The 27,019-nt window shown below is 43.9% G+C and overlaps 1 protein-coding gene across 1 annotated transcript in view; it reads left to right on the top strand.

Annotated features, from left to right (window-relative positions):
* Positions 1–4,401: 4,401 nt before the first annotated feature.
* The window catches only part of zmat4a (zinc finger, matrin-type 4a), a 132,145-nt gene continuing 109,527 nt past the window's right edge, over positions 4,402–27,019 (top strand). Inside the window, exon 1 of the mRNA XM_041937757.1 lies at positions 4,402–4,512. Coding sequence (XP_041793691.1) covers positions 4,426–4,512 — 87 coding nt within the window. The 5' untranslated portion in view covers positions 4,402–4,425. The remainder of the gene's footprint in view (positions 4,513–27,019) is intronic.

Raw genomic sequence — 27,019 nt, 5'->3', positions numbered from 1 at the left:
TGTTAAATCGGTATGTAAATGTATTTGTGCTTTAGAAATGTGTTACACAGCTTTGCACATCTGAACAGCCGTAGATGCAGCGAGATGTAAACGTTTGAGTACTGCTACTCAAAATGCTATTGCAGTTTTGTATTTGTCCTCGATGCTGCATTTGCAGGTTTGTGTGCATGAAGTAAGTTTTTCTGACACCCAGAAAACACTCAGTTTGATTCTACAGGACCGCTCCATGCCATCTCTTCACAAACAGATCACACATGTAGCTCCAGCAGCAGTGATGTAGCTCCACTTCATTATTATTAGTTCTGCATGTCGATACATTAGAACAGGATCAGATTCAGTCCATTTTCACCCAACGCTCATAACGAATGTCCGAAAGTGCAAAAACTGCTTCTTTCACAGATAAAATATGATGAGGGCTGGCTGGCTTTTGTTCCTGCTCTCAGGGTCACAGTCAGTTTGATGCCTGTGGTGTTGGTTGGTTGCTACGGGCTACGAGGCAGAGATTGACTGATGGCGGCATTCGCTCTCTTTGTGTGGCAGCTCAAACTGAAAAAAAAAAAAAGAGGAAAGACAGGAGCCAGCCGCAGACAGGCGTGTGTGCTGCAGGCTGACACGGAGGCTCCCCACAACAAACTGGGCCAGGTTTGTAAAGCTTAATTGCAGCTGCCTGCTGTGTTTAGAATAATATAACCTCATTCAAGCGCGCGTGTTTGAACTTTTGATAAGGATCCACTGTCTTTGGAGAAATGATTCCTGCTACTTTCCTCAGGGAGCGTGCTGAAATTGTATTCTATTACCAGAGGCAGAGATTTCACCCATAAATCCACAACCTTTAGGAATGGCCTATATTTAGCTGCTCATGCTTCATAAGATATCTGGGATTTAGTGCTTTTTGCATCATTTCTACTGGAGCTACTGTATTTACGTCCTGTGTTGCTTAGTACGACAGTTTGTGACCATCCTTTTTGAAAGTGCACTTGAAATACATTCAGCTTGATGCAAATATGCAGCTAATGTGCTAAGCCTGCAAAGGAGATGCGAATCCGATTTTGGAAATAACGCAAAAGAGGGAAGAATTAATATTCAGTTCTCAGCTACAACCACTCCTCCATAATGCATATCATGAATATATTCCACGCTGAGCACTGAGCAATGAGATGCAAAGAAATCTACAAATGAACAAAAATAGATCATCTGGCCCTGACACATTTTCTCTTCTCGCAGCTCTGTTTGGTGGCCAACATGCAGCTGTGATCAAAGAGCAGCTCTCCTGCGGGAGCAGGGCGGCCTGGTGGAGAGGCTGAATCTGTTCCTAACCGGAAGGTCACAGGTTTGATTCCCACAGCAGCCTGGCCCGTCAATCATGGGTCAGGTACGTGGCTGAACGCCTACCTGCTCGCTCGCTGCGAGGCGCTCCGGATATGTGCTGAAATGTAAATGTGGTGCACAGAAGCCCCAAAGGATGTGACATGTTTCCTGGTGCAAACATAGCTTGTCATGACAGCCCAACCATCTGGACCATGGACACTGTCCTCAAGGGCAGATGAAAGACATGTGCCCACTCTCTTGTGCCCCCCCCTCCACAGAATGTAATTCCGCACTGATTTCTGACCTGATATCCTGACCTAGTTGAAATAATCATCAGTGGAGATATTTTGCAAATTGCATCGCTGACCCTATTTGCACATAAATGTTGCCCTGCAGCTATGCGCCGCCTTTAAATCTCAACCCACATTCTGAAGCAGACCATGAAGGTGGAGGTGCTGGTGCCATCTCCAGGAGCTTATCTTATCGCTATCTATTTCATACTCTTTTGACTCGGGCTGTTTATGTAGCATGACAGCTGCTGCGCTACCCGCACACCGCAAACATCAGCAGTCTAATGTGGTCCGACGAGAAACGTGGTGCTAAGGGCTCCATAGTCTGTGGGTTATTTCCACCATATGCTACAGCAACTGACTTCTCCCACTGATGAAGACTGTAGCAGCAATAACCTCACATTTACCCAAAAACAATGTTACTGCGGTCATCCCTCATCCAAACATCAGATTGACTTTGGAATCGAGGCCCCTGCAGCTAAGTTTGTTTTCCACCGTGGATTGTAAAAATCTGTATTTTATATAAGCATATTTTAACACACCTAATAACTGGAAAAATACCTGAACAAAACACTCCTGAATACAAAACATCTTGGAGGAAATTAAGGCCCCGCTCCACCCAGAAATGCATTTTGCTTATATTGCTGCTTCACTCTGATGTTTGAGCTCCACCGTGCAGAACGAGGCATGTGCAGAGTTTGATGCTAGAAGGCTGAAGGAGGGAAAGTGTCTCTGAGCAAGTAGTCTGAAGCCAATCATGGTCCAGTGTGCAGTTTACACAAGTGTGATGTGGAAGCCTGAAACCTCCAGAACATTGAGAATGGACTTTTCAGTGAAGTAGAAGACATCGTGTGCCCATTAGTTCCACTTTTAAAATGACCATTTGCTTCATTTCCCATTTCTGGATGGAGGATGATAGATGTAACTGACTTGAGGACAGTCTCCATTTTTCTATTCTTTTGGCTCCTGTCTTCTGTAGCAGATCTTGTCTTCTGTTGTGTAGCTCTTATAAACACTCTGGGGTGTACCTGCTTTGAACTGAAAATACTGCAGACTTTATTTTCACACCTTGCCCCCATGTGAAAAGCCATTGCCCTTGTATTTAATTAGTTCTGGTGCTGTCACTCTTGTCATTTAAGTTATAGAGCCTGCAGAAACCCTGAGCTATGTTTCTGCACTTTCTGTCATTTTGCTACCACGACTTTCAAACCTGAAGGATATTGATGCATTATTATTTGTGATCACCAAACGCTCTAGTTGAAAGAGAGCAGTTGCCGAATGCTTCCTGAGGTAGTTTTATTTTGTTAGGTCTGCCCCCCAGGTGGTGATTCATCTTCCTTGATTCTGTATTATGGTTAAAATAACTACAACGCTGACTATGAGTTACAGTATGTTAGGTGTGGTGAGGGTTTGCCAGTGGGCAGACCCCACTGGTGTGTATGTATAATGCTCATTTATCATCAGGCTCCAACAGTCATTTTTCTCTTCTCTTCTTTTTGCTTTGGGATTTTTGTAGGATATTTTTAATATCTAGACTATCAACAACACACTAAATTACGCAGTGCAATGAACTGCAGAACTAACTGCTAAATTGTGAACTGAAATAAACATTTATTAGACTGTGGCTTTATTGAAGGGTGACATTAGTGTTGCTACTGTCATGGCTTTTGTGCATCAAGAGACATGAATGTAATAATAGTAATTGTAATAATATTCAAATATTTGTATGCACATTTTGTATTTCTGATAATTAAAATAACGCAAAATAAAGTTCAATAGAATAAAACAGTTAAAAATAAAATTTGGTATTGCCACCACTACAGCTGCTTGTACCACTACTACTATTACTATCATTCCTTTGGACTTTACTGTAGCTACAAGACTGGTTATGTTCTTTGTATTTTCATGCATTCTACAGGTTAAAAAAAACAAAATACATGTGATTGGTCTGACTCATTGACTGACTCAGTATATTTGAACATGCATTAATAGAGTTTTTGGCCACTGGCAGGCACCACAGTAAGCTGTAAACATAACACTGACAACTCATCCCGCCTAGCTTTGTGTGTGTTGGTGTGTTCGTGTGGATGTGCAGACGTCCGTGGTGCACAGAGTGGAGCGGGGTTCACATTTATTGACGTTTGACCCTGTCTGCGCTGGCTGTTCTGTTCTGTTCTGTTGACCACTTAATTTTTTTTTTTTTTCCTGAACTGTGCAACAGTGGTTTGGCCTCATATCCAGACCAGACAAAAATCTACTATAAAATGAATGAATGCTGCTCCCAGGTGTGTCACAAAAAGGTGGTTTGAGTGTCTGAAGCGTAGCGCCCTGCTGCTAGCAGCGTTAACACTGAGGCTAAGGCGCAGCCATTGGAACAGTGGCGTAACGTGTGCCGCGAGGCCCCACAGCCTCTGATGGTCCAGTGTGTGGAGAGGAGGATGTGGGGATCAGCTGGGTTGAGCAATGTAATGAGTAATGTAAATACTTTTACCACTGAGTAATTAGTAAAGTAATGTAATTATTTTTTATTATAGCAGGCTGAGGCTAATAACAGTGGGCTGCCAATGATTTTTCCTCATCAGCCGTGGGTCCACTGTGCGTACCTGGAGAGTTTGGGAGTTTGGGTGCAGACCAGTTGATATTAGCTGATGCCAGCGGCCACTTCCTGCCCTGCCTCGACTGAACTGACGCGGCTGATGCGCGCCGCGCGGCCAATGGGAGCGCAGCAGGGCGGAGAGCAGCGGCAGATCGTACTCCAGTGTAGTACTGCCGCCAACAGCAGACGCGTCTGCCGCTCAGTCTGTCGCTATTCAGCATCTTCTGGTTAATGGATTACACAGTTTCCCTCCAAGTGCAACATCAGCTGGCGGTGTTCCCGACACACTTCTACCAGGGCTACAGTGTGGAGTTACAGGTACATTTATTTTGCATTGCACTTGCGAGTCGCGTCCTCTTCTTCTTTTCTCCTCCTCTTCTTGTACCATGCATGATGAGAGGCGTGCGTGCGTGCGGGCAGAGGAGTGAGTGTGACTTTATGGAGATGCTTTACTGCGGAGGAAAGCCTGTCGTGTTGCATGCTGATTTTTTTTTTTTTCCTGTCCTCACCGAGATTCTTGTTGCGTGCCGCCGGGACCCGGAGCGCAGCGGAGCGGTGGCTGCTCGCGCGGTGCGGTGCACATGGGGGGGCTTAAAAGTGAGCAGAGCAGCCTGGTGGCTCGTCTCATAAACAGGTCCCGCATACTGGAGCGAGGGGGGGTCCGGCCGGGGACACCCCAGTGGTCCCCTCAGGGAGCCCCCCCCAAGTATGAGCGACAGGGACATCACAAAGTCCTGCGTCCCGGACGCGAAATCATCTCTCCAGTTGATGCCCTGACAATCTGTCCCAGAGTTTCTTGATCAGATTAATTCTGCAGTCTGTGGCTTTTTTCTATTCACGAACCAAAGTAAGAAACCAGCATCAACACCCTCTACATGCCGCCCCCCAGGCTGCTCTGCATGCAGGAGCTCCATCCTCTCAAGGTGACATTACGGAGGATTAGAGGCAGAGATGTGGCGGAGGGAGCGGAGCACACCTTCCTCACCTCTGTGGAAGCGTTGAGGCTGTTCGCTCAGAGATATCACTCCTCACCACATGAGCTGGCACGCTGTGAAAGTGAGGAGAACAGTAACTTTCTCCACTGGGCTCTTTCCTGTATTTGTGGTTGGTGTAGCAGGTGTAGACCTCCTCACCTGTTTATGCATCGTTGCCTGTGTGGAGAAAATGGACTGCTGATGAAGTTGCAATGCTCTGGAATAACATTGCTGCAGCTCAGGAGTAGTTTCATTATCCAGTAATCCATCTTTTCTTTTCTCATTAAACTTATTAATTACTTTTTCTATACGTGCTCAATATAATGTCCCAGAGCCCGTTTCAAAGAGCTTGTTTTTTCTTACCAATAGACGAAAAGCCAAGGATGCTGCTCAGTCATCTATCATACATGAAAATGATTAATTCATTACAGCAATAGTTGCTGATTAATTTTTGTTGATTAACTCCTCAATTAATCAGCTAATGGTTTCAGTTCTAAAGCATATTAATAAGTGAATAAATATCTTTTCTTCCATCTCGTCTTTCAGCTTTCTTTTTGGTGATTTATTTGCCGTTCAGGACTTCGGATCTGTTTCCCTCCTGCACAGAAAAGCAAACAACAGAAAACGGTTGTTATGGTCTTTGCTTTGATGTCTCTCAGGTGGCTTTTTTTATGAGATGCAACATTGAAATTGTTGCTGTTTTCCGTTTCTCCCCATGCACAGCCCCAAAATGTTTGTTTTTTGTTCCACCCAGCGGGACGCACGCCATGGTGTTCCAGATCAGGGCTGAAGCTCTTAATTATTTTCATTATTCATCAATCTGCTGATTCTTTTCTCCGTTAATTAGCTAAAAGGCTGGTCTATAAAATCTCAGGAAACGGTGACCTCCTCAAATGTCTTTTTTTTATGTCTCACAGTCCAAAAGGATATTCAGCTTACCCTCATAAAAGACAGAGAGAGCGTGTAAATCATCACATCTGAGGAGCTGGAGGCAGTAAAATAAGTGAAAAGACACTTTTTGCTTAAATATTCTTAAAAATTGTCAGACAAAGTGTTTCAAGTTTGCTGCATTTCACTGTTTCATAGGAAAAGCAGGGGGTCAGATTTCTTAGATCACCACATTAACCGTAATAGCAGCTCCATAACGTGTGCAGTCACAAGCAAACACATAGAGAGACGCACCACTCTTTGTTTTTACTCACCAGTGTGCTTTATGAGTACAGTGGGTGTCACTTTGCTCAAACACTAGATATTTCATTTTGAAAGAGGAGCCTCGCTTTTCCTCCTGCAGCACCAGCTCAACACATCCTCAAGATCCAGACATGGATGAAGCGTTTCACGCAGCCTCCAGCACGATGAGCGAAAGAGTAATGCAGCATTTCACCGAGCGAGCGCTCCGAGCTCCATCTCCATCTGCCTCACTTAAGTTGACTCTTTCCCCTGAGAAGCGGCATGATATAATCACCCTCTCCTCCAGCCAACCACAAGATGGCTCCATCTTGGCACCGCCGAAGCGATCTTGGAGTTTTTTTTTCCGTGACACAAACCCGTCTCCGTCGCTTCTGCTTTATCCTGTGACGGCGGCTGAAAGTTGTGCACTGAACATGTCCAGAGCAGCCTCAGATAGTAAAGCCCCTACATCTACTCTGGCTTTAATATCCTGGTGATTTTCAGGCCCTCTAGTCATACTTTTTATTTTCGAAAAACTTCAAGTGGGGGAAAAACTCTTCCATTATTCCCCCGTCTGCTGCCTTTAATTTGTGATGCCTATAAATATGAGACTTTGAAGCTCCGTGCTTCGATGTCATCAATAATTGTTTGCTTTTGTAAAGTTAAAATTGCCCTGCTTCTTTGTTGCTTTCCACTGCCTTCTTGCCGCAGTATTTGCAGTTCTATCTCCGTTATTCCTTTCGCAGAAGGTCAGCTGAGATGGGTCTGAGGATTTTTATAAATAGCTCACCAAGTAGCAAACAGCTCCAATAATCTGAGCGGAACACGTTTATTTTCCCAGACTGTGGAAGTTGTTTAGAAGCAAACAGCTAAGCAAAGTCAGCAGTATCACGCGAGGAAATCTGTGCTTTATCAGAGGTGATGAATCATTTCCTCCAGTTTTTCATAACAGCAGGACGGATGAACTTAAAAGGGTCCAGAGGGGCCTCGGATCTGCAGAGCAACCGTTATCTTTTTTAAACATGCAAAGAATGCCTTCAGTTGTACTTTTCTAAAAGAGATGTTCAAGGAAGCGTCCAAAAAGTGGTGCCTTTTCTTTCAAAGTGACTGACAGCACCAAGCACGGATTTTCTTTAAACGATGGTAGCAAAGTGAAGACGTTACTTGGCAAGATAATAACAGTTATCCCGACTGATTTATCTGCTCTGTATTTAATAGATAATAGATGTTTAACCATCTTGTCTCACAAACCTGTGAAAGTACATTTTTAATACCAAACGATTAAAAAAAACAACCCTCACGCGTCAGCCAATCAGGCAAAGGTAGTTTTAAAGGAGTGCTAAAGGTGGGGAAACACCAGGGGGCGCACAAGCAAGACATTCTGCAGAGAAGCAACAAGTGACCGAGTGCTACCAGAAGAACGCTGCTTCAGCTGCTTCTTAATTTAAATCTTGTGCTTTTATCAGTATTTGTGGCAGCCGCCTTCTCTGTTCTTGCACTCGTCCATCTTATAATGAAAAGCTGGGTCTCATGTATTAGGAGGTGCATGCTCGGGACCACTAGCGGAGCCTTCACACTTGACGCAAGAGAGGTGATAACATCCTTTTCGATGCTCCCCCTCATCCCGGGTACACAGCGTCCTAACAAACCCAGCCTCTTGATATTAAATGTCACTGATTTGAATAATCTTGGTGCTGCCAATTCGAAAGCTCATGCTGTCATTGAAAACATCTGTATGCTTCACTGCATGGCAGGTTCCTGTATCATGTACCTGTAAACAAGCTCCAACCCACATCCTGTCTTACATCATGCTATTGTGAGAATCCCTCTTCATTGCTCAGGTTAATTATAGCCCATCATACTGGAGTTTAAGGCGAAGGAGGGTTGATGTGTGTGTGCGTGTGTTTGTGTGAGAGGGTTGTTTCAGAGGGAATAAAGTTGCCTCTCGCAGTCTTTACTGGTCACAAGTCGTGGTCGATAACAGTCATAGATCACCAGCTGACCCTTAAGTAATGATTCCACACACTGAGCTAATGCTACACAGAATTAACTGGACAGCTTGGTGGCTGTATTTTAAGCTGCAGGAGAAAATATAGTATTTTGTATTACTGGATTGGCTGTAGCTGCAACAAGAGACGCTTTTAAGTCTTAGACTTGCTCAATATATGGATCTACACACTTCAACTAACAGCTAAGTGCATTGTGAATAAGACTTAGTGCTTCAGAGGCCTTTATCAGAGAGAGAAGCTAACATTAGCACAGCTGTGCTGGGTACAATCTGAGAGCTACTGAATCAACAGTCTCTGCAACAGGTGCATGCTGTAATATTACTTGACAGCGGATGATCTGAGTTTGAATCGTCCGGCTTGATGTTGTGCCCGCACTGTAAAGAATTAATCTCATTAGGCCGACCGCAATTTTGCTGTTGCGCCGACTCCACATTTGCCCTAAATGTCTGCTCTGGCCGAACACCAAGCTGATTATATTACTGAAGTGCAGGCGCTTTGCCCAGTGCGCGTGCTAATGTTTTCACTCAGCAGATCTGTGGACAGGGCTCAGGTCACACTGCATGGGAATAGGCCACTTAGCAGCAAACACAAAGTAACTGCTCGTTGTTTTGACCTCGAGGCTTGGCATTGCAATTTGGCTCGCCTTCGCCTCCCCAAAGGCCAAAGCAGCAGAATGATAGAGACGGGACGGGGGGCAGATCAGTGCAGGGGGCTCTCTGCTATAAGAGTCTCTCTGCAGCCTCACTCATCCTGTCTGGCCACTGTGATGGTGGAGGCGTTGGAGTCTCACTGGCCCTTGAGCACCACCTGGAAAAAATGATGCTGATGACAGAGGTAACCGTTTCCATGGACTCACAGATCACAGTGAGCTTCCTTACATCTGCAGCTCCTTTTCTGTTCTCACTAAATCACCGACTGACAGCGGGTCTCATTATGTTGAAGATGACTTACCTTAGCTGGTTTCTTTTTCTTAACTGTGTTTCCTCAAATAAATGCTAATTTTGAACTATTCAGTGACACTGAGTGACATTTAGGAAACTAAAAGTCACCTGGAACCAAAAGCGGGCAGTCTTTTCAGTTTCCCCCGGCTTGCATGGCCTGTGATTGACCCACCAGTTAAATCACAGTAGAGATGAGTAAGCTTGTCAGAGCAGAACTCCAAGAGGAGCCTGAAAGAAAAATTGAACTACCGAAACTAACAGTAATGCTGTTTTGCATTCAGTCTTGGCATCGTAGGGGGTCATTTGGAGGTGATGGGGTAATGAATTAATTCCAGTCATAGTGTAATTAAATGAGAGTACAGTGAGGAATGCACAAGTCCTCCAACTTTAACGGTAAAGTAAGTTGTTTGTCATTGCCTTTAAAAATGGCCCATACATAAATGTACTACAGAGAGTGAGGGAATTGCCATGGTTACAGTTTAAATACACTGTGACTGTCAGACTTTAGCTTGGAGTGAGATTTGTTCCCGTGTAATGAAGAGGGGTGGGGACCCAAATAACACCTGATGAATTTGTGAAGCCAGACAGATGATACATACCCCACTGCCCACACACTCACATGACAAAGACAACATGTGCAACCATGTTGTTACATTAGCACTGCACTCGCGCCCCAAAGAGATTGCTCAGTGGTGTAGGTGCTTACCTGACTGGCGTCACACACTTTGCACAGCGCTGACGCCGCAGTCTGTCCAGCCTCGCTCTTCTCTACAGCAGGATAGCTGCCCGGCCACAAAAAAATGTCGCTGCCTAAACCTCGTTACGCTCTGTGCCTCAGCCTGTCTGAACAGAAAAACCCCACAATGTTACGACGGTACAGGGCTCGGCGGTCGACCGGCCAGCTCAACCCTACTGGCTAACGAGACCTTCAGTTAGGAGGAACATGTCGCCTCTTCTGAGAAAGAGAACGAGGTCTGTTGCAATCAAGTGGCAGGGTAATCAACATTCAGAGACGCACTGAACTACTTATTACAGTGGGAGACGACAGTGATGTTGATACAGTTCATGATGCAGACGATAATGGTGATGGCAGATAAAATCAACTTTTGTGCCCAGCAGTGGCAGGTGGTGGAGCACAAAAGGCTTGAAGGTATCCACCTATGGTTCAGGACAATTTAGGGTTTATGTTTATTGCCATTGGTTCTGACAGCTATGATGACTTTGTACTCACTTAAGTAAATACTGATGTGGTGGGAACAGCCGAAAATAGGTTCAACATGGTTGTAGATGAGCAGCTGCTTTATTTGGAGGTAAAGCTAAAAGTAATAGGCCTTTCTCACAGCAGACATTGTGACTTGTAGCAAAGGAACAGGCGTTACTAATAACTTTAATGGCTCTCCAGTAAATCAGGACAGTGTGACGGTGAGCCGTCATGAACGACTGTGATGAAAATGATCAAAGCCTTAATGCTATGCTGTTATTGGTGTGGTGCAATTAACCAGAATGGATCAGGCCAAAGTCACATGATTATATTTTGTAGTACCAGGTGGTACTGGGCACTATGGATGGACTCTTTTTCACAGTTTTTGTAATGTAACATCACTATTAGGGCGGCAGTTGTATTATTGTTAGGGACACGGGGCAACGTCCCGAGTCACTGGCTCCTACAGCTATGAAATAGCTGCAGGAGCCAGTGACTCGGGGCGTAGCCCCGAGTCACTTATTACTATCCCGCGCGTTTCTTCTTCTTCTTCTTATTAGGGACACGGGGCAACGTCCCGAGTCACTGGCTCCTACAGCTATTTCATAGCTGCAGGAGCCAGTGACTCGGGGCGTAGCCCCGAGTCACTTATTACTATCCCGCGCGTTTCTTCTTCTTCTTCTTCTTATTATTTTTCATCTTCCTCCAAGTTTTCGTCCTCAAACTCGCCCCGCAGCTTTGAGAAAACCCTCGCAAATTATATATCAAAACGTGCGTATTGTTCGGGATCGGTGTGCTATTACTTTTCTCAAATTTATCGCAGTTTTTCGCGTCGTAAGACGCGAAAAACTGCGATAAATTTCCCATAAGAAATGAATGGGACGGGCGAAAAAAACAAGATTGAAATTGGAGTTTTTCAAACATCTGTAGCTCAGGCATACATTCACCGAGAGACTTCATTTCAACTTTAAAGTGTAGACCCAAGTCTGGTCTATTGGTGTGTTCATCCACATTTTGATTGGTCCTATAGTTTTTGATCAGTCACTGTTCAATGACAGTGATCGTTTGGCGGGAAATTTTGAGATTATAATGGGTGTGTATTGCGCGGAATGTTCGCGCTAGAGTGCGTGCTAGAGTGGCACAGAGTCTAAAAACGATCTGAAAATCTTCTCTTTTTCTCGTCGCTACGGCCACAAATTACACTCTACACGCATAATTTTGGGCTCATTTTGTAGACAAACTTGTCCTCTTTCGTGTGATGTCCTCGAAAAAGCCGAGAGACTTACTGAATTTAAATAGTGAGACGTTTTGTGCAGCCAGCGCCCTCCTGTTCTCCCATTAAGTCCCATGTTAAAATTCAGAGCTGTTTTGTGAGCAAAGCAGAAATGCCTCCTGTCTTTACATCGCCATAAAACGAAAAGTTGTTGTGTCAGGAATAAAACGAGGAGATGGCCGGACTCAGGAAGTTCTCGGGAGTCCGATGATCTATAGTACACTCTGATACGAGGTACGGTTCTCTCACCAGAGGATTTAGTTCAGGAGGTTCGCCGAACCCAAATCTCACTGCATACAATACAAACTCCTGTTCTCTGAGTGGCAGAGTCTTTTTAAGTCGACCATTTTGTCATTTTTCTAAAGAATATCTGGACATAAAACACACGTACATCTGGCCCAGACTTGTCCGCATCTCACAGTGTAATCGGTTTTTTGATAGCAGCTACGGTTTTGACACAATCGCAAGTTGTTCGGAAGAAACCGACAGCGAAAAAGCCGCTTTTCAAGGGAGGAGTTTAACAGGTGCAACTGTCATTTACACACACACCGGTCAATAACCCACGCACACACATCTGCAGGACAACAAGCCTGAGAATGATTATCTTAACGAGCTCAGTCAAAACAAGGGCATTGTTTGAAAACAATCTCCATCCAACAAACAGTTAAACTCAGCTTCACCAAGCGCTTTGCCAAAAAGGTTGAGACAGTAGTCACACAAACACACACACAAGCAGGGCTAACCAACAGCTAAAAAGTGATTAAAAACAGCACGTCAAAACTGAACAGGAACAGGTAAAAAGTGGGAGAGGTAGAGAGGTAATTATCAGCAGGTGGGGCAGAAGTTACACAGGCACACACGCACACACACACACACACACACATTCAGACACATATATACTATACACATCTCCATGTAGGAGCTGGTTGGGCTGCTTGTGTAGTTCAAGCAGACACACACACACAAACAGACGAAGACACACACATACGCAGTCACACACAATGACAGATACATAAACACACATACACAGACAAATGCATAATGAAAACCCCATCCCCCCGCCCCCTTGTTAACACCGTTAGCTCTATTAGCTCTGTTAGCACAGTTAGCTCTGTTAGCGTTAGCGCCGTTAGCTCTATTCGCGCCGTTAGCTGTTAGCTCCGTTAGTGTTAGCTCCGTTAGTGTTAGCTCTGTTAGCTCTGTTAGCATTAACTCCATTCATGCTTATTGATTCAGTTCATTAATTCATGTTAACAGAGACATGAAGCAGAGGAGAGAAGCAGACACAGACAGCTGAGGTGATCAACAGAGACAGACAAGGAGAAAGCCACAGAAACAGACGAAGACACACACATACGCAGTCACACACAACGACAGATACATAAACACACACACACAGACAAATGCATAATGAAAACCCCATCCCCCCGCCCCCTTGTTAACGCCGCTAGCTCTATTAGCTCTGTTAGCACAGTTAGCTCTGTTTGCGTTAGCGCCGTTAGCTCTATTAGCACCGTTAGCTGTTCGCTCCATTAGTGTTAGCTCTGTTAGCTCCGTTAGCATTAGCTCCATTCATGATTATTGATTCAGTTCATTAATTCATGTTAACAGAGACATGAAGCAGAGGAGAGAAGCAGACACAGACAGCTGAGGTGATCAACAGAGACAGACAAGGAGAAAGCCACAGAAACACAGCTGAGAGCAATTCATTAATCAGGGACTGACTGCCTCTGATATCTGCCGTTTTCTCACATTGCAGCCTTTTTCAATTGTCCGCTGCTTCGCCATAGTTTCTCCTAGAGACTTCATTCAAACTTTAAAACGTAGATAATTTTGTCGGCTCCAAATGACCCTCGGCACATTTTGATATCTCTTACGGTTTTCGAGCTATGACCATCGAAGGCCGACGTAAGACGCGAACAACTGCGATAAATTTCCCATAAGAAATGAATGGGGAAATTTCCTCAAATTTCAGCCTTTTTCAATTGTCCGCTGCTCGGCCATACTTTGTCCTAGAGACTTCATTCAAACTTTAAAACGTAGATAATTTTGTCGGCTCGAACACACCCCGTGTCCCTTTCAAAATTTCCCAGGGGGAATTTTCTAGTTATTATTTTTCATCTTCCTCCAAGTTTTCGTCCTCAAACTCGTCCCACAGCTTTGAGAAAACCCTCGCAAATTATATATCAAAACGTGCGTATTGTTCGGGATCGGTGTGCTATTACTTTTCTCAAATTTATCGCAGTTTTTCGCGTCGTAAGACGCGAAAAACTGCGATAAATTTCCCATAAGAAATGAATGGGACGGCCGAAAAAAACAAGATTGAAATTGGAGTTTTTCAAACATCTGTAGCTCAGGCATACATTCACCGAGAGACTTCATTTCAACTTTAAAATGTAGACCCAAGTCTGGTCTATTGGTGTGTTCATCCACATTTTGATTGGTCCTATAGTTTTTGATCAGTCACTGTTCAATGACAGTGATCGTTTGGTGGGAAATTTTGAGATTATAATGGGTGTGTATTGCGCGGAATGTTCGTGCTAGAGTGCGTGCTAGAGTGGCACAGAGTCTAAAAACGATCTGAAAATCTTCTCGTTTTCTCGTCGCTACGGCCACAAATTACACTCTACACGCATAATTTTGGGCTCAGTTTGTAGACAAACTTGTCCTCTTTCGTGTGATGTCCTCGAAAAAGCCGAGAGACTTACTGAATTTAAATAGTGAGACGTTTTGTGCAGCCAGCGCCCTCCTGTTCTCCCATTAAGTCCCATGTTAAAATTCAGAGCTGTTTTGTGAGCAAAGCAGAAATGCCTCCTGTCTTTAGATCGCCATAAAACGAAAAGTTGTTGTGTCAGGAATAAAACGAGGAGATGGCCGGACTCAGGAAGTTCTCGGGAGTCCGATGATCTATAGTACACTCTGATACGAGGTACGGTTCTCTCACCAGAGGATTTAGTTCAGGAGGTTCGCCGAACCCAAATCTCACTGCATACAATACAAACTCCTGTTCTCTGAGTGGCAGAGTCTTTTTAAGTCGACCATTTTGTCATTTTTCTAAAGAATATCTGGACATAAAACACACGTACATCTGGCCCAGACTTGTCCGCATCTCACAGTGTAATCGGTTTTTTGATAGCAGCTACGGTTTTGACACAATCGCAAGTTGTTCGGAAGAAACCGACAGCGAAAAAGCCGCTTTTCAAGGGAGGAGTTTAACAGGTGCAACTGTCATTTACACACACACCGGTCAATAACCCACGCACACACATCTGCAGGACAACAAGCCTGAGAATGATTATCTTAACGAGCTCAGTCAAAACAAGGGCATTGTTTGAAAACAATCTCCGTCCAACAAACAGTTAAACTCAGCTTCACCAAGCACTTTGCCAAAAAGGTTGAGACAGTAGTCACACAAACGCACACACAAGCAGGGCTAACCAACAGCTAAAAAGTGATTAAAAACAAGCACGTCAAAACTGAACAGGAACAGGTAAAAAGTGGGAGAGGTAGAGAGGTAATTATCAGCAGGTGGGGCAGAAGTTACACACGCACACAAACAAACACACACACACACACACATTCAGACACACATATACCAGACACATCTCCATGTAGGAGCTGGTTGGGCTGCTTGTGTAGTTCAAGCAGACACACACACACAAACAGACGAAGACACACACATATGCAGTCACACACAATGACAGATACATAAACACACACATACAAATGCATAATGAAAACCCCATCCCCCCGCCCCCTTGTTAACGCCGTTAGCTCTATTAGCTCTGTTAGCACAGTTAGCTCTGTTAGCGTTAGAGCTGTTAGCTGTATTCGCGCTGTTAGCTCCGTTAGTGTTAGCTCTGTTAGCTCCGTTAGCATTAGCTCCATTCATGTTTATTGATTCAGTTCATTAATTCATGTTAACAGAGACATGAAGCAGAGGAGAGAAGCAGACACAGACAGCTGAGGTGATCAACAGAGACAGACAAGGAGAAAGCCACAGAAACACAGCTGGGACCAGTTCATTAATCAGGGACTGACTACCTCTGATATCTGCTGTTTTCTCAAATTGCAGCCTTTTTCAATTGTCCGCTGCTTCGCCATAGTTTCTCCTAGAGACTTCATTCAAACTTTAAAACGTAGATAATTTTGTCGGCTCAAAATGACCCTCGGCACATTTTGATATCTCTTACGGTTTTCGAGCTATGACCATCGAAGGCCGACGTAAGACGCAAACAACTGCGATAAATTTCCCATAAGAAATGAATGGGGAAATTTCCTCAAATTTCAGCCTTTTTCAATTGTCCGCTGCTCGGCCATACTTTGTCCTAGAGACTTCATTCAAACTTTAAAACGTAGATAATTTTGTCGGCTCAAACACACCCCGTGTCCCTTTCAAAATTTCCCAGGGGGAATTTTCTAGTTATTAGGGACACGGGGCAACGTCCCGAGTCACTGGCTCCTACAGCTATTTCATAGCTGCAGGAGCCAGTGACTCGGGGCGTAGCCCCGAGTCACTTATTACTATCCCGCGCGTTTCTTCTTCTTCTTCTTATTAGGGACACGGGGCAACGTCCCGAGTCACTGGCTCCTACAGCTATTTCATAGCTGCAGGAGCCAGTGACTCGGGGCGTAGCCCCGAGTCACTTATTACTATCCCGCGCGTTTCTTCTTCTTCTTCTTCTTCTTCTTCTTATTATTTTTCATCTTCCTCCAAGTTTTCGTCCTCAAACTCGCCCCGCAGCTTTGAGAAAACCCTCGCAAATTATATATCAAAACGTGCGTATTGTTCGGGATCGGTGTGCTATTACTTTTCTCAAATTTATCGCAGTTTTTCGCGTCGTAAGACGCGAAAAACTGCGATAAATTTCCCATAAGAAATGAATGGGACGGGCGAAAAAAACAAGATTGAAATTGGAGTTTTTCAAACATCTGTAGCTCAGGCATACATTCACCGAGAGACTTCATTTCAACTTTAAAATGTAGACCCAAGTCTGGTCTATTGGTGTGTTCATCCACATTTTGATTGGTCCTATAGTTTTTGATCAGTCACTGTTCAATGACAGTGATCGTTTGGCGGGAAATTTTGAGATTATAATGGGTGTGTATTGCGCGGAATGTTCGTGCTAGAGTGCGTGCTAGAGTGGCACAGAGTCTAAAAACGATCTGAAAATCTTCTCTTTTTCTCGTCGCTACGGCCACAAATTACACTCTACACGCATAATTTTGGGCTCATTTTGTAGACAAACTTGTCCTCTTTCGTGTGATGTCCTCGAAAAAGCCGAGAGACTTACTGAATTTAAATAGTGAGACGTTTTGTGCAGCCAGCGCCCTCCTGTTCTCCCATTAAGTCCCATGTTAAAATTCAGAGCTGTTTTGTGAGCAAAGCAGAAATGCCTCCTGTCTTTAGATCGCCATAAAACGAAAAGTTGTTGTGTCAGGAATAAAACGAGGAGATGGCCGGACTCAGGAAGTTCTCGGGAGTCCGATGATCTATAGTACACTCTGATACGAGGTACGGTTCTCTCACCAGAGGATTTAGTTCAGGAGGTTCGCCGAACCCAAATCTCACTGCATACAATACAAACTCCTGTTCTCTGAGTCGCAGAGTCTTTTTAAGTCGACCATTTTGTCATTTTTCTAAAGAATATCTGGACATAAAACACACGTACATCTGGCCCAGACTTGTCCGCATCTCACAGTGTAATCGGTTTTTTGATAGCAGCTACGGTTTTGACACAATCGCAAGTTGTTCGGAAGAAACCGACAGCGAAAAAGCCGCTTTTCAAGGGAAGAGTTTAACAGGTGCAACTGTCATTTACACACACACCGGTCAATAACCCACGCACACACATCTGCAGGACAACAAGCCTGAGAATGATTATCTTAACGAGCTCAGTCAAAACAAGGGCATTGTTTGAAAACAATCTCCATCCAACAAACAGTTAAACTCAGCTTCACCAAGCGCTTTGCCAAAAAGGTTGAGACAGTAGTCACACAAACACACACACAAGCAGGGCTAACCAACAGCTAAAAAGTGATTAAAAACAAGCACGTCAAAACTGAACAGGAACAGGTAAAAAGTGGGAGAGGTAGAGAGGTAATTATCAGCAGGTGGGGCAGAAGTTACACACGCACACAAACAAACACACACACACACACACACACACATTCAGACACACATATACCAGACACATCTCCATGTAGGAGCTGGTTGGGCTGCTTGTGTAGTTCAAGCAGACACACACACACAAACAGACGAAGACACACACATACGCAGTCACACACAACGACAGATACATAAACACACACACACAGACAAATGCATAATGAAAACCCCATCCCCCCGCCCCCTTGTTAACGCCGTTAGCTCTGTTAGCTCTGTTAGCACAGTTAGCTCTGTTAGCGCTAGCGCCGTTAGCTATATTCGCACCTTTAGCTGTTAGCTCAGTTAGTGTTAGCTCTGTTAGCTCTGTTAGCATTAGCTCCATTCATGTTTATTGATTCAGTTCATTAATTCATGTTAACAGAGACATGAAGCAGAGGAGAGAAGCAGACACAGACAGCTGAGGTGATCAACAGAGACAGACAAGGAGAAAGCCACAGAAACACAGCTGAGAGCAATTCATTAATCAGGGACTGACTACCTCTGATATCTGCCGTTTTCTCAAATTGCAGCCTTTTTCAATTGTCCGCTGCTTCGCCATAGTTTCTCCTAGAGACTTCATTCAAACTTTAAAACGTAGATAATTTTGTCGGCTCGAACGCACCCCGTGTCCCTTTCAAAATTTCCCAGGGGGAATTTTCTAGTTATTATTTTTCATCTTCCTCCAAGTTTTCGTCCTCAAACTCGCCCCGCAGCTTTGAGAAAACCCTCGCAAATTATATATCAAAACGTGCGTATTGTTCGGGATCGGTGTGCTATTACTTTTCTCAAATTTATCGCAGTTTTTCGCGTCGTAAGACGCGAAAAACTGCGATAAATTTCCCATAAGAAATGAATGGGACGGGCGAAAAAAACAAGATTGAAATTGGAGTTTTTCAAACATCTGTAGCTCAGGCATACATTCACCGAGAGACTTCATTTCAACTTTAAAATGTAGACCCAAGTCTGGTCTATTGGTGTGTTCATCCACATTTTGATTGGTCCTATAGTTTTTGATCAGTCACTGTTCAATGACAGTGATCGTTTGGCGGGAAATTTTGAGATTATAATGGGTGTGTATTGCGCGGAATGTTCGTGCTAGAGTGCGTGCTAGAGTGGCACAGAGTCTAAAAACGATCTGAAAATCTTCTCTTTTTCTCGTCGCTACGGCCACAAATTACACTCTACACGCATAATTTTGGGCTCATTTTGTAGACAAACTTGTCCTCTTTCGTGTGATGTCCTCGAAAAAGCCGAGAGACTTACTGAATTTAAATAGTGAGACGTTTTGTGCAGCCAGCGCCCTCCTGTTCTCCCATTAAGTCCCATGTTAAAATTCAGAGCTGTTTTGTGAGCAAAGCAGAAATGCCTCCTGTCTTTACATCGCCATAAAACGAAAAGTTGTTGTGTCAGGAATAAAACGAGGAGATGGCCGGACTCAGGAAGTTCTCGGGAGTCCGATGATCTATAGTACACTCTGATACGAGGTACGGTTCTCTCACCAGAGGATTTAGTTCAGGAGGTTCGCCGAACCCAAATCTCACTGCATACAATACAAACTCCTGTTCTCTGAGTCGCAGAGTCTTTTTAAGTCGACCATTTTGTCATTTTTCTAAAGAATATCTGGACATAAAACACACGTACATCTGGCCCAGACTTGTCCGCATCTCACAGTGTAATCGGTTTTTTGATAGCAGCTACGGTTTTGACACAATCGCAAGTTGTTCGGAAGAAACCGACAGCGAAAAAGCCGCTTTTCAAGGGAGGAGTTTAACAGGTGCAACTGTCATTTACACACACACCGGTCAATAACCCACGCACACACATCTGCAGGACAACAAGCCTGAGAATGATTATCTTAACGAGCTCAGTCAAAACAAGGGCATTGTTTGAAAACAATCTCCATCCAACAAACAGTTAAACTCAGCTTCACCAAGCGCTTTGCCAAAAAGGTTGAGACAGTAGTCACACAAACACACACACAAGCAGGGCTAACCAACAGCTAAAAAGTGATTAAAAACAGCACGTCAAAACTGAACAGGAACAGGTAAAAAGTGGGAGAGGTAGAGAGGTAATTATCAGCAGGTGGGGCAGAAGTTACACAGGCACACACGCACACACACACACACACACATTCAGACACATATATACTATACACATCTCCATGTAGGAGCTGGTTGGGCTGCTTGTGTAGTTCAAGCAGACACACACACACAAACAGACGAAGACACACACATACGCAGTCACACACAATGACAGATACATAAACACACATACACAGACAAATGCATAATGAAAACCCCATCCCCCCGCCCCCTTGTTAACACCGTTAGCTCTATTAGCTCTGTTAGCACAGTTAGCTCTGTTAGCGTTAGCGCCGTTAGCTCTATTCGCGCCGTTAGCTGTTAGCTCCGTTAGTGTTAGCTCCGTTAGTGTTAGCTCTGTTAGCTCTGTTAGCATTAACTCCATTCATGCTTATTGATTCAGTTCATTAATTCATGTTAACAGAGACATGAAGCAGAGGAGAGAAGCAGACACAGACAGCTGAGGTGATCAACAGAGACAGACAAGGAGAAAGCCACAGAAACAGACGAAGACACACACATACGCAGTCACACACAACGACAGATACATAAACACACACACACAGACAAATGCATAATGAAAACCCCATCCCCCCGCCCCCTTGTTAACGCCGCTAGCTCTATTAGCTCTGTTAGCACAGTTAGCTCTGTTTGCGTTAGCGCCGTTAGCTCTATTCGCACCGTTAGCTGTTCGCTCCATTAGTGTTAGCTCTGTTAGCTCCGTTAGCATTAGCTCCATTCATGTTTATTGATTCAGTTCATTAATTCATGTTAACAGAGACATGAAGCAGAGGAGAGAAGCAGACACAGACAGCTGAGGTGATCAACAGAGACAGACAAGGAGAAAGCCACAGAAACACAGCTGAGAGCAATTCATTAATCAGGGACTGACTGCCTCTGATATCTGCCGTTTTCTCACATTGCAGCCTTTTTCAATTGTCCGCTGCTTCGCCATAGTTTCTCCTAGAGACTTCATTCAAACTTTAAAACGTAGATAATTTTGTCGGCTCCAAATGACCCTCGGCACATTTTGATATCTCTTACGGTTTTCGAGCTATGACCATCGAAGGCCGACGTAAGACGCGAACAACTGCGATAAATTTCCCATAAGAAATGAATGGGGAAATTTCCTCAAATTTCAGCCTTTTTCAATTGTCCGCTGCTCGGCCATACTTTGTCCTAGAGACTTCATTCAAACTTTAAAACGTAGATAATTTTGTCGGCTCGAACACACCCCGTGTCCCTTTCAAAATTTCCCAGGGGGAATTTTCTAGTTATTATTTTTCATCTTCCTCCAAGTTTTCGTCCTCAAACTCGTCCCACAGCTTTGAGAAAACCCTCGCAAATTATATATCAAAACGTGCGTATTGTTCGGGATCGGTGTGCTATTACTTTTCTCAAATTTATCGCAGTTTTTCGCGTCGTAAGACGCGAAAAACTGCGATAAATTTACCATAAGAAATGAATGGGACGGGCGAAAAAAACAAGATTGAAATTGGAGTTTTTCAAACATCTGTAGCTCAGGCATACATTCACCGAGAGACTTCATTTCAACTTTAAAATGTAGACCCAAGTCTGGTCTATTGGTGTGTTCATCCACATTTTGATTGGTCCTATAGTTTTTGATCAGTCACTGTTCAATGACAGTGATCGTTTGGCGGGAAATTTTGAGATTATAATGGGTGTGTATTGCGCGGAATGTTCGTGCTAGAGTGCGTGCTAGAGTGGCACAGAGTCTAAAAACGATCTGAAAATCTTCTCTTTTTCTCGTCGCTACGGCCACAAATTACACTCTACACGCATAATTTTGGGCTCATTTTGTAGACAAACTTGTCCTCTTTCGTGTGATGTCCTCGAAAAAGCCGAGAGACTTACTGAATTTAAATAGTGAGACGTTTTGTGCAGCCAGCGCCCTCCTGTTCTCCCATTAAGTCCCATGTTAAAATTCAGAGCTGTTTTGTGAGCAAAGCAGAAATGCCTCCTGTCTTTAGATCGCCATAAAACGAAAAGTTGTTGTGTCAGGAATAAAACGAGGAGATGGCCGGACTCAGGAAGTTCTCGGGAGTCCGATGATCTATAGTACACTCTGATACGAGGTACGGTTCTCTCACCAGAGGATTTAGTTCAGGAGGTTCGCCGAACCCAAATCTCACTGCATACAATACAAACTCCTGTTCTCTGAGTGGCAGAGTCTTTTTAAGTCGACCATTTTGTCATTTTTCTAAAGAATATCTGGACATAAAACACACGTACATCTGGCCCAGACTTGTCCGCATCTCACAGTGTAATCGGTTTTTTGATAGCAGCTACGGTTTTGACACAATCGCAAGTTGTTCGGAAGAAACCGACAGCGAAAAAGCCGCTTTTCAGTTAACAGGTGTGTCATTAACTGTCATTTACACACACACCGGTCAATAACCCACGCACACACATCTGCAGGACAACAAGCCTGAGAATGATTATCTTAACGAGCTCAGTCAAAACAAGGGCATTGTTTGAAAACAATCTCCATCCAACAAACAGTTAAACTCAGCTTCACCAAGCGCTTTGCCAAAAAGGTTGAGACAGTAGTCACACAAACACACACACAAGCAGGGCTAACCAACAGCTAAAAAGTGATTAAAAACAAGCACGTCAAAACTGAACAGGAACAGGTAAAAAGTGGGAGAGGTAGAGAGGTAATTATCAGCAGGTGGGGCAGAAGTTACACACGCACACAAACAAACACACACACACACACACACACATTCAGACACACATATACCAGACACATCTCCATGTAGGAGCTGGTTGGGCTGCTTGTGTAGTTCAAGCAGACACACACACACAAACAGACGAAGACACACACATACGCAGTCACACACAACGACAGATACATAAACACACACACACAGACAAATGCATAATGAAAACCCCATCCCCCCGCCCCCTTGTTAACGCCGTTAGCTCTGTTAGCTCTGTTAGCACAGTTAGCTCTGTTAGCGCTAGCGCCGTTAGCTATATTCGCACCTTTAGCTGTTAGCTCAGTTAGTGTTAGCTCTGTTAGCTCTGTTAGCATTAGCTCCATTCATGTTTATTGATTCAGTTCATTAATTCATGTTAACAGAGACATGAAGCAGAGGAGAGAAGCAGACACAGACAGCTGAGGTGATCAACAGAGACAGACAAGGAGAAAGCCACAGAAACACAGCTGAGAGCAATTCATTAATCAGGGACTGACTGCCTCTGATATCTGCCGTTTTCTCACATTGCAGCCTTTTTCAATTGTCCGCTGCTTCGCCATAGTTTCTCCTAGAGACTTCATTCAAACTTTAAAACGTAGATAATTTTGTCGGCTCGAACGCACCCCGTGTCCCTTTCAAAATTTCCCAGGGGGAATTTTCTAGTTTAATCTGCAGATTTGTTTTCTCGATTAATTGTTTTTGTCGCTAAAATATCAGAATATCGTGAAAAGCACCTGTTTTAATCCCCCACTATCCAAGATGACTTTCTTATACGTCTTGTTCTGTCCAACCAACAGTCCAAAGCCCAGAAGATATGCAGCTTTTGTGTATGATGAAGAGCAGCATCAAATCCTCTCATATGAGGAGCTTGAAGCTACATGTTTTGAATACCAAATTAATAAGACAGTTATTTTATCATCAAAATAGTTGCAAGGCAGTGTCAAGACAAGACAGTTTTTTGTTCTAATCTAGTGAATGAAATACTCAGGTGCAGACATATCTAGGTACTTCCTCACACCATCCTGTCAATCCCATAAAGTGATGCTGATCATTGCTTTACATACTGCCCAGAATTTTTGAGGCAGATACTGATATTCGGACATTTAAGAAGAAAGATAACAACGCACACTAGTCTTTTTTAAACAGGTTCTAGTAGAAGTATTGTTACTAAGGGTTTTCTACCTATGAACAAAACAAACTAACACAGAAAAAAAAAAACACTGCTCTTATATTGTTATGTTCTTATATTGTTATATAGTTTCTCATGGTTGTCATAGTTTCACAGTTTTTAGCGGGTGGTGCACTGATCCCGGGGTTGGCAGGTCAATCCCTGGCTCCTCCAGTCCACGTGTTCTTGGGCAAGACACTGAACCCCGAGCTGCTCCCAATGGGCAGTCCGGCTCCATGTGTGAGAGTGTGTGTGTGTGTGAATGGAAGAATGAGGGGAAAATTGCAAAGCGCTTTATTCATCGAGCTAGAAGAAGCACTGCATAAGCGCAGACCATTTACAATTGGCAAAAGATATGTGCTAGTTGCTGCTTCAGTGTAAAAATACTATTATCAGCTTCACCTAATGCATCCAGCACTAATAGCCCACTCAACACTACAGGCATACAGATGACATATTATGCCGAGCTGTATATTATAGTGGCACAGACGATTCTGACACATACGACAATAAGTCAGATTAGTCATCATATTCTGGTGACACTGTGATTTAACAGGCATGGTACTGTACTTATTTTTATTTACTTACCTTCACATACGTGCCATTGACTGCGTGACTAATGATGTTTCAGTGTAACTGTAATAAATAGTTACACAGACTGCTGGCATCAGTCCAGGAGTTTTAGGCACCATCTCATTGTCTTCCACTCAGGACTGAAGAGTTTGTCTCTCAGCACTAGTTTATCACTTTTAGATGGCATCTCTTTCAGCCGGAGGATTCTTGCCTACGCTGGGTTTTACGCTCATATCTGGCCCCGGAGAGATGCATTGGAGGCTCTCCAAAATTCATGACCGACAAGCTCGCTTTTCCCTTATCATCATTCACTGTCAGCAACAGGTCAGCAAAGATAACTACCATTCATTCCAAAAGGACAATTCTGGCCATTGTGCCATATCAGTGATTGATTCGTTCTGCTGTGCTGGGTGTTTAAAACTCATCTGTTTCACTTGCAAAGTCAGGAAAATGAGAAAAAATGTAGGTACGTGAAGATGACTTGTGGAGAATATGAATAAATGGTGCACTACGAGGACCTTAACCTCTGACAATTTAATCACCGCTGGCTGTATAGATTGCATATTTTGTTTGGATGCTTTAATTTGCTGAGTGTCAGCGCTCTGACAGAAGTGGATGATGCATTGATTGTGGAAATATACATCTACATCTCAGGAGCTCTTCCAAAGAGATTTCTTTTAATTTTTAACAGCATTTTCTCTTTCAGCTCCGGGTTTTCAGACATCAGCTAAGCTGGAAAAATCGTCTAACAACATTCAGAGCGCGGAGCTGTAAAAACTCTGCAGAGAAATCCAGAATAAATCAATTCTTTAGCAGCTCTCTCAGCAGGGTTAGAAGCTCTTTAGGGTGATTTACGGACTGTTTTAATGGTGTTGTGGTCAGGGAGGAGCTACTCAGTGACCACACTGGCCCATACTGGATATTTAATAAAAAGGCCACATCGTCAAACTGCTATATTACTGCAGCACAGGTCGTCTAAGCCTAACCATAAACGTAACTAAAACTATAATTATGGCTGGCTTTTTGAATTTGCCGTTTCCAAGCATCTATTAGAGGGTCCTTCTTCATTACTGCTCTCAGATAAAAGGTTAGCTGATGAAACATGGTAAGACTGCTGTCTACCTAAAAAAGTTTTTACACTTGTTAATGTGCTAAATGGGAGATGGAAGCATCTTTGCAGCATAAGTTCCGACACAAAGAACATAACTGACATCAGCTGTTTCCACTGCAAAACCCAAAGAAGAAGAAGGAGCTGTCCGTTGTCTTCGTCCCATGATGCTGCTCGTCTTCATGATCTTGGCCTTCAGACAGAGTGAAACATGGCCAATACCCGCTGGCATGGAAGATCAATTACAACTTGCCCAAATGAACAAATTCCTGCAGATCTCTCTCCATTGTTCTCTCAGGTGGCTACGGCAACTCCTGTTGTTTCCTGTTTTCCATATTCTTCTTCTTCTACTCTATTAAAGCCATGCGTAACATAGCTTATACAGCCAACTTCTGACAAAACTACACCTTAAATAGTCTAATTTAGTTTCTCCAAACAAGTTTATGGAAAAACACCTAATTGTCATTTTCATTCGACATTTCAAAATGTCACTTAAAATGTGCTTGACAATGGATGTGTCAGGATTGTTGGTAGCACCACTGCTCAGACGTTAAGCCTGGTTTTCCACAGCCTGGTATAGCCTGCTTTGATTGCGCCGTGCATCTCCACTGCAGCCTCACAGAGGATGGCCGCACTAACCTGTAAGTGGTTTTTGAGCGAAGCTGATTGGCTCAACACGTGTGTGTCTGTGCTGGTGACTAGACAGAAAGCGCCGTCCTTTAAATCTCACTGCAGCTCTCAGTGCCTTCAGACATCAGCTGTGCTACTGTTTACCGACCACTCTCCTGCAACCCTAACGGAGCTCCATTCGATCTGTGCTGTGAAGTGTCAGCACAGAAGGCGTCCGCATGCTGGGCTCTGAGTGCCGCGAAACGCAGGTGACCTACGCCCAGCCCTGTTCCTGAATGCATCCTGCGTAGACACGGAGCGCTGAAGCCGCTGCTGCTCTGCTGACTTTTAGTTTGACTTTTAGCTGTTTCTGCAAAGCGAACAATTCCTGATGCTGCTGCCTCACATTTCCACTGGTGAACCAGCTGCAGGCTTTTATTGTGAGATAGTGCCAGCACAGCTTAAATGGTCACAGTTGCTCACAGCTCAATGTGAGTAGAATGAATTCCATGACACTCAACAGTCTTTTATTTGTATTTATTACGTTAAGTTGGACAGTTTTGTGAGGATGTTTCGTGTTTGAGTGCCTTTGGAGGAATACTTTGTAATTTGAGCCCATGCCATAGCAAACATCTCACATCAGATTTGACTGATGAAGTCAGGAATAGTCCCAACAGCTGCTAATAACTCACACTGGCTAAATTTTTCAAGTGTGGTGAGGAATGTGCAGTCTCTGAGCCTTGAGACTTTGAGACTACGGGCCTCATTACGACTTCCACTCTGCCGAGTGCTTCAGCAGTTCTTTGTGACAGTGGCTCAAAGCCACGGCCTCCCAGCACTTCTCTCT

This window comes from Chelmon rostratus, chromosome 5, assembly GCF_017976325.1.
Source record: "Chelmon rostratus isolate fCheRos1 chromosome 5, fCheRos1.pri, whole genome shotgun sequence".
NCBI classification, from domain to species: Eukaryota; Metazoa; Chordata; class Actinopteri; order Chaetodontiformes; family Chaetodontidae; genus Chelmon; species Chelmon rostratus.
This window is presented reverse-complemented; position numbering and strand designations above follow the sequence as displayed.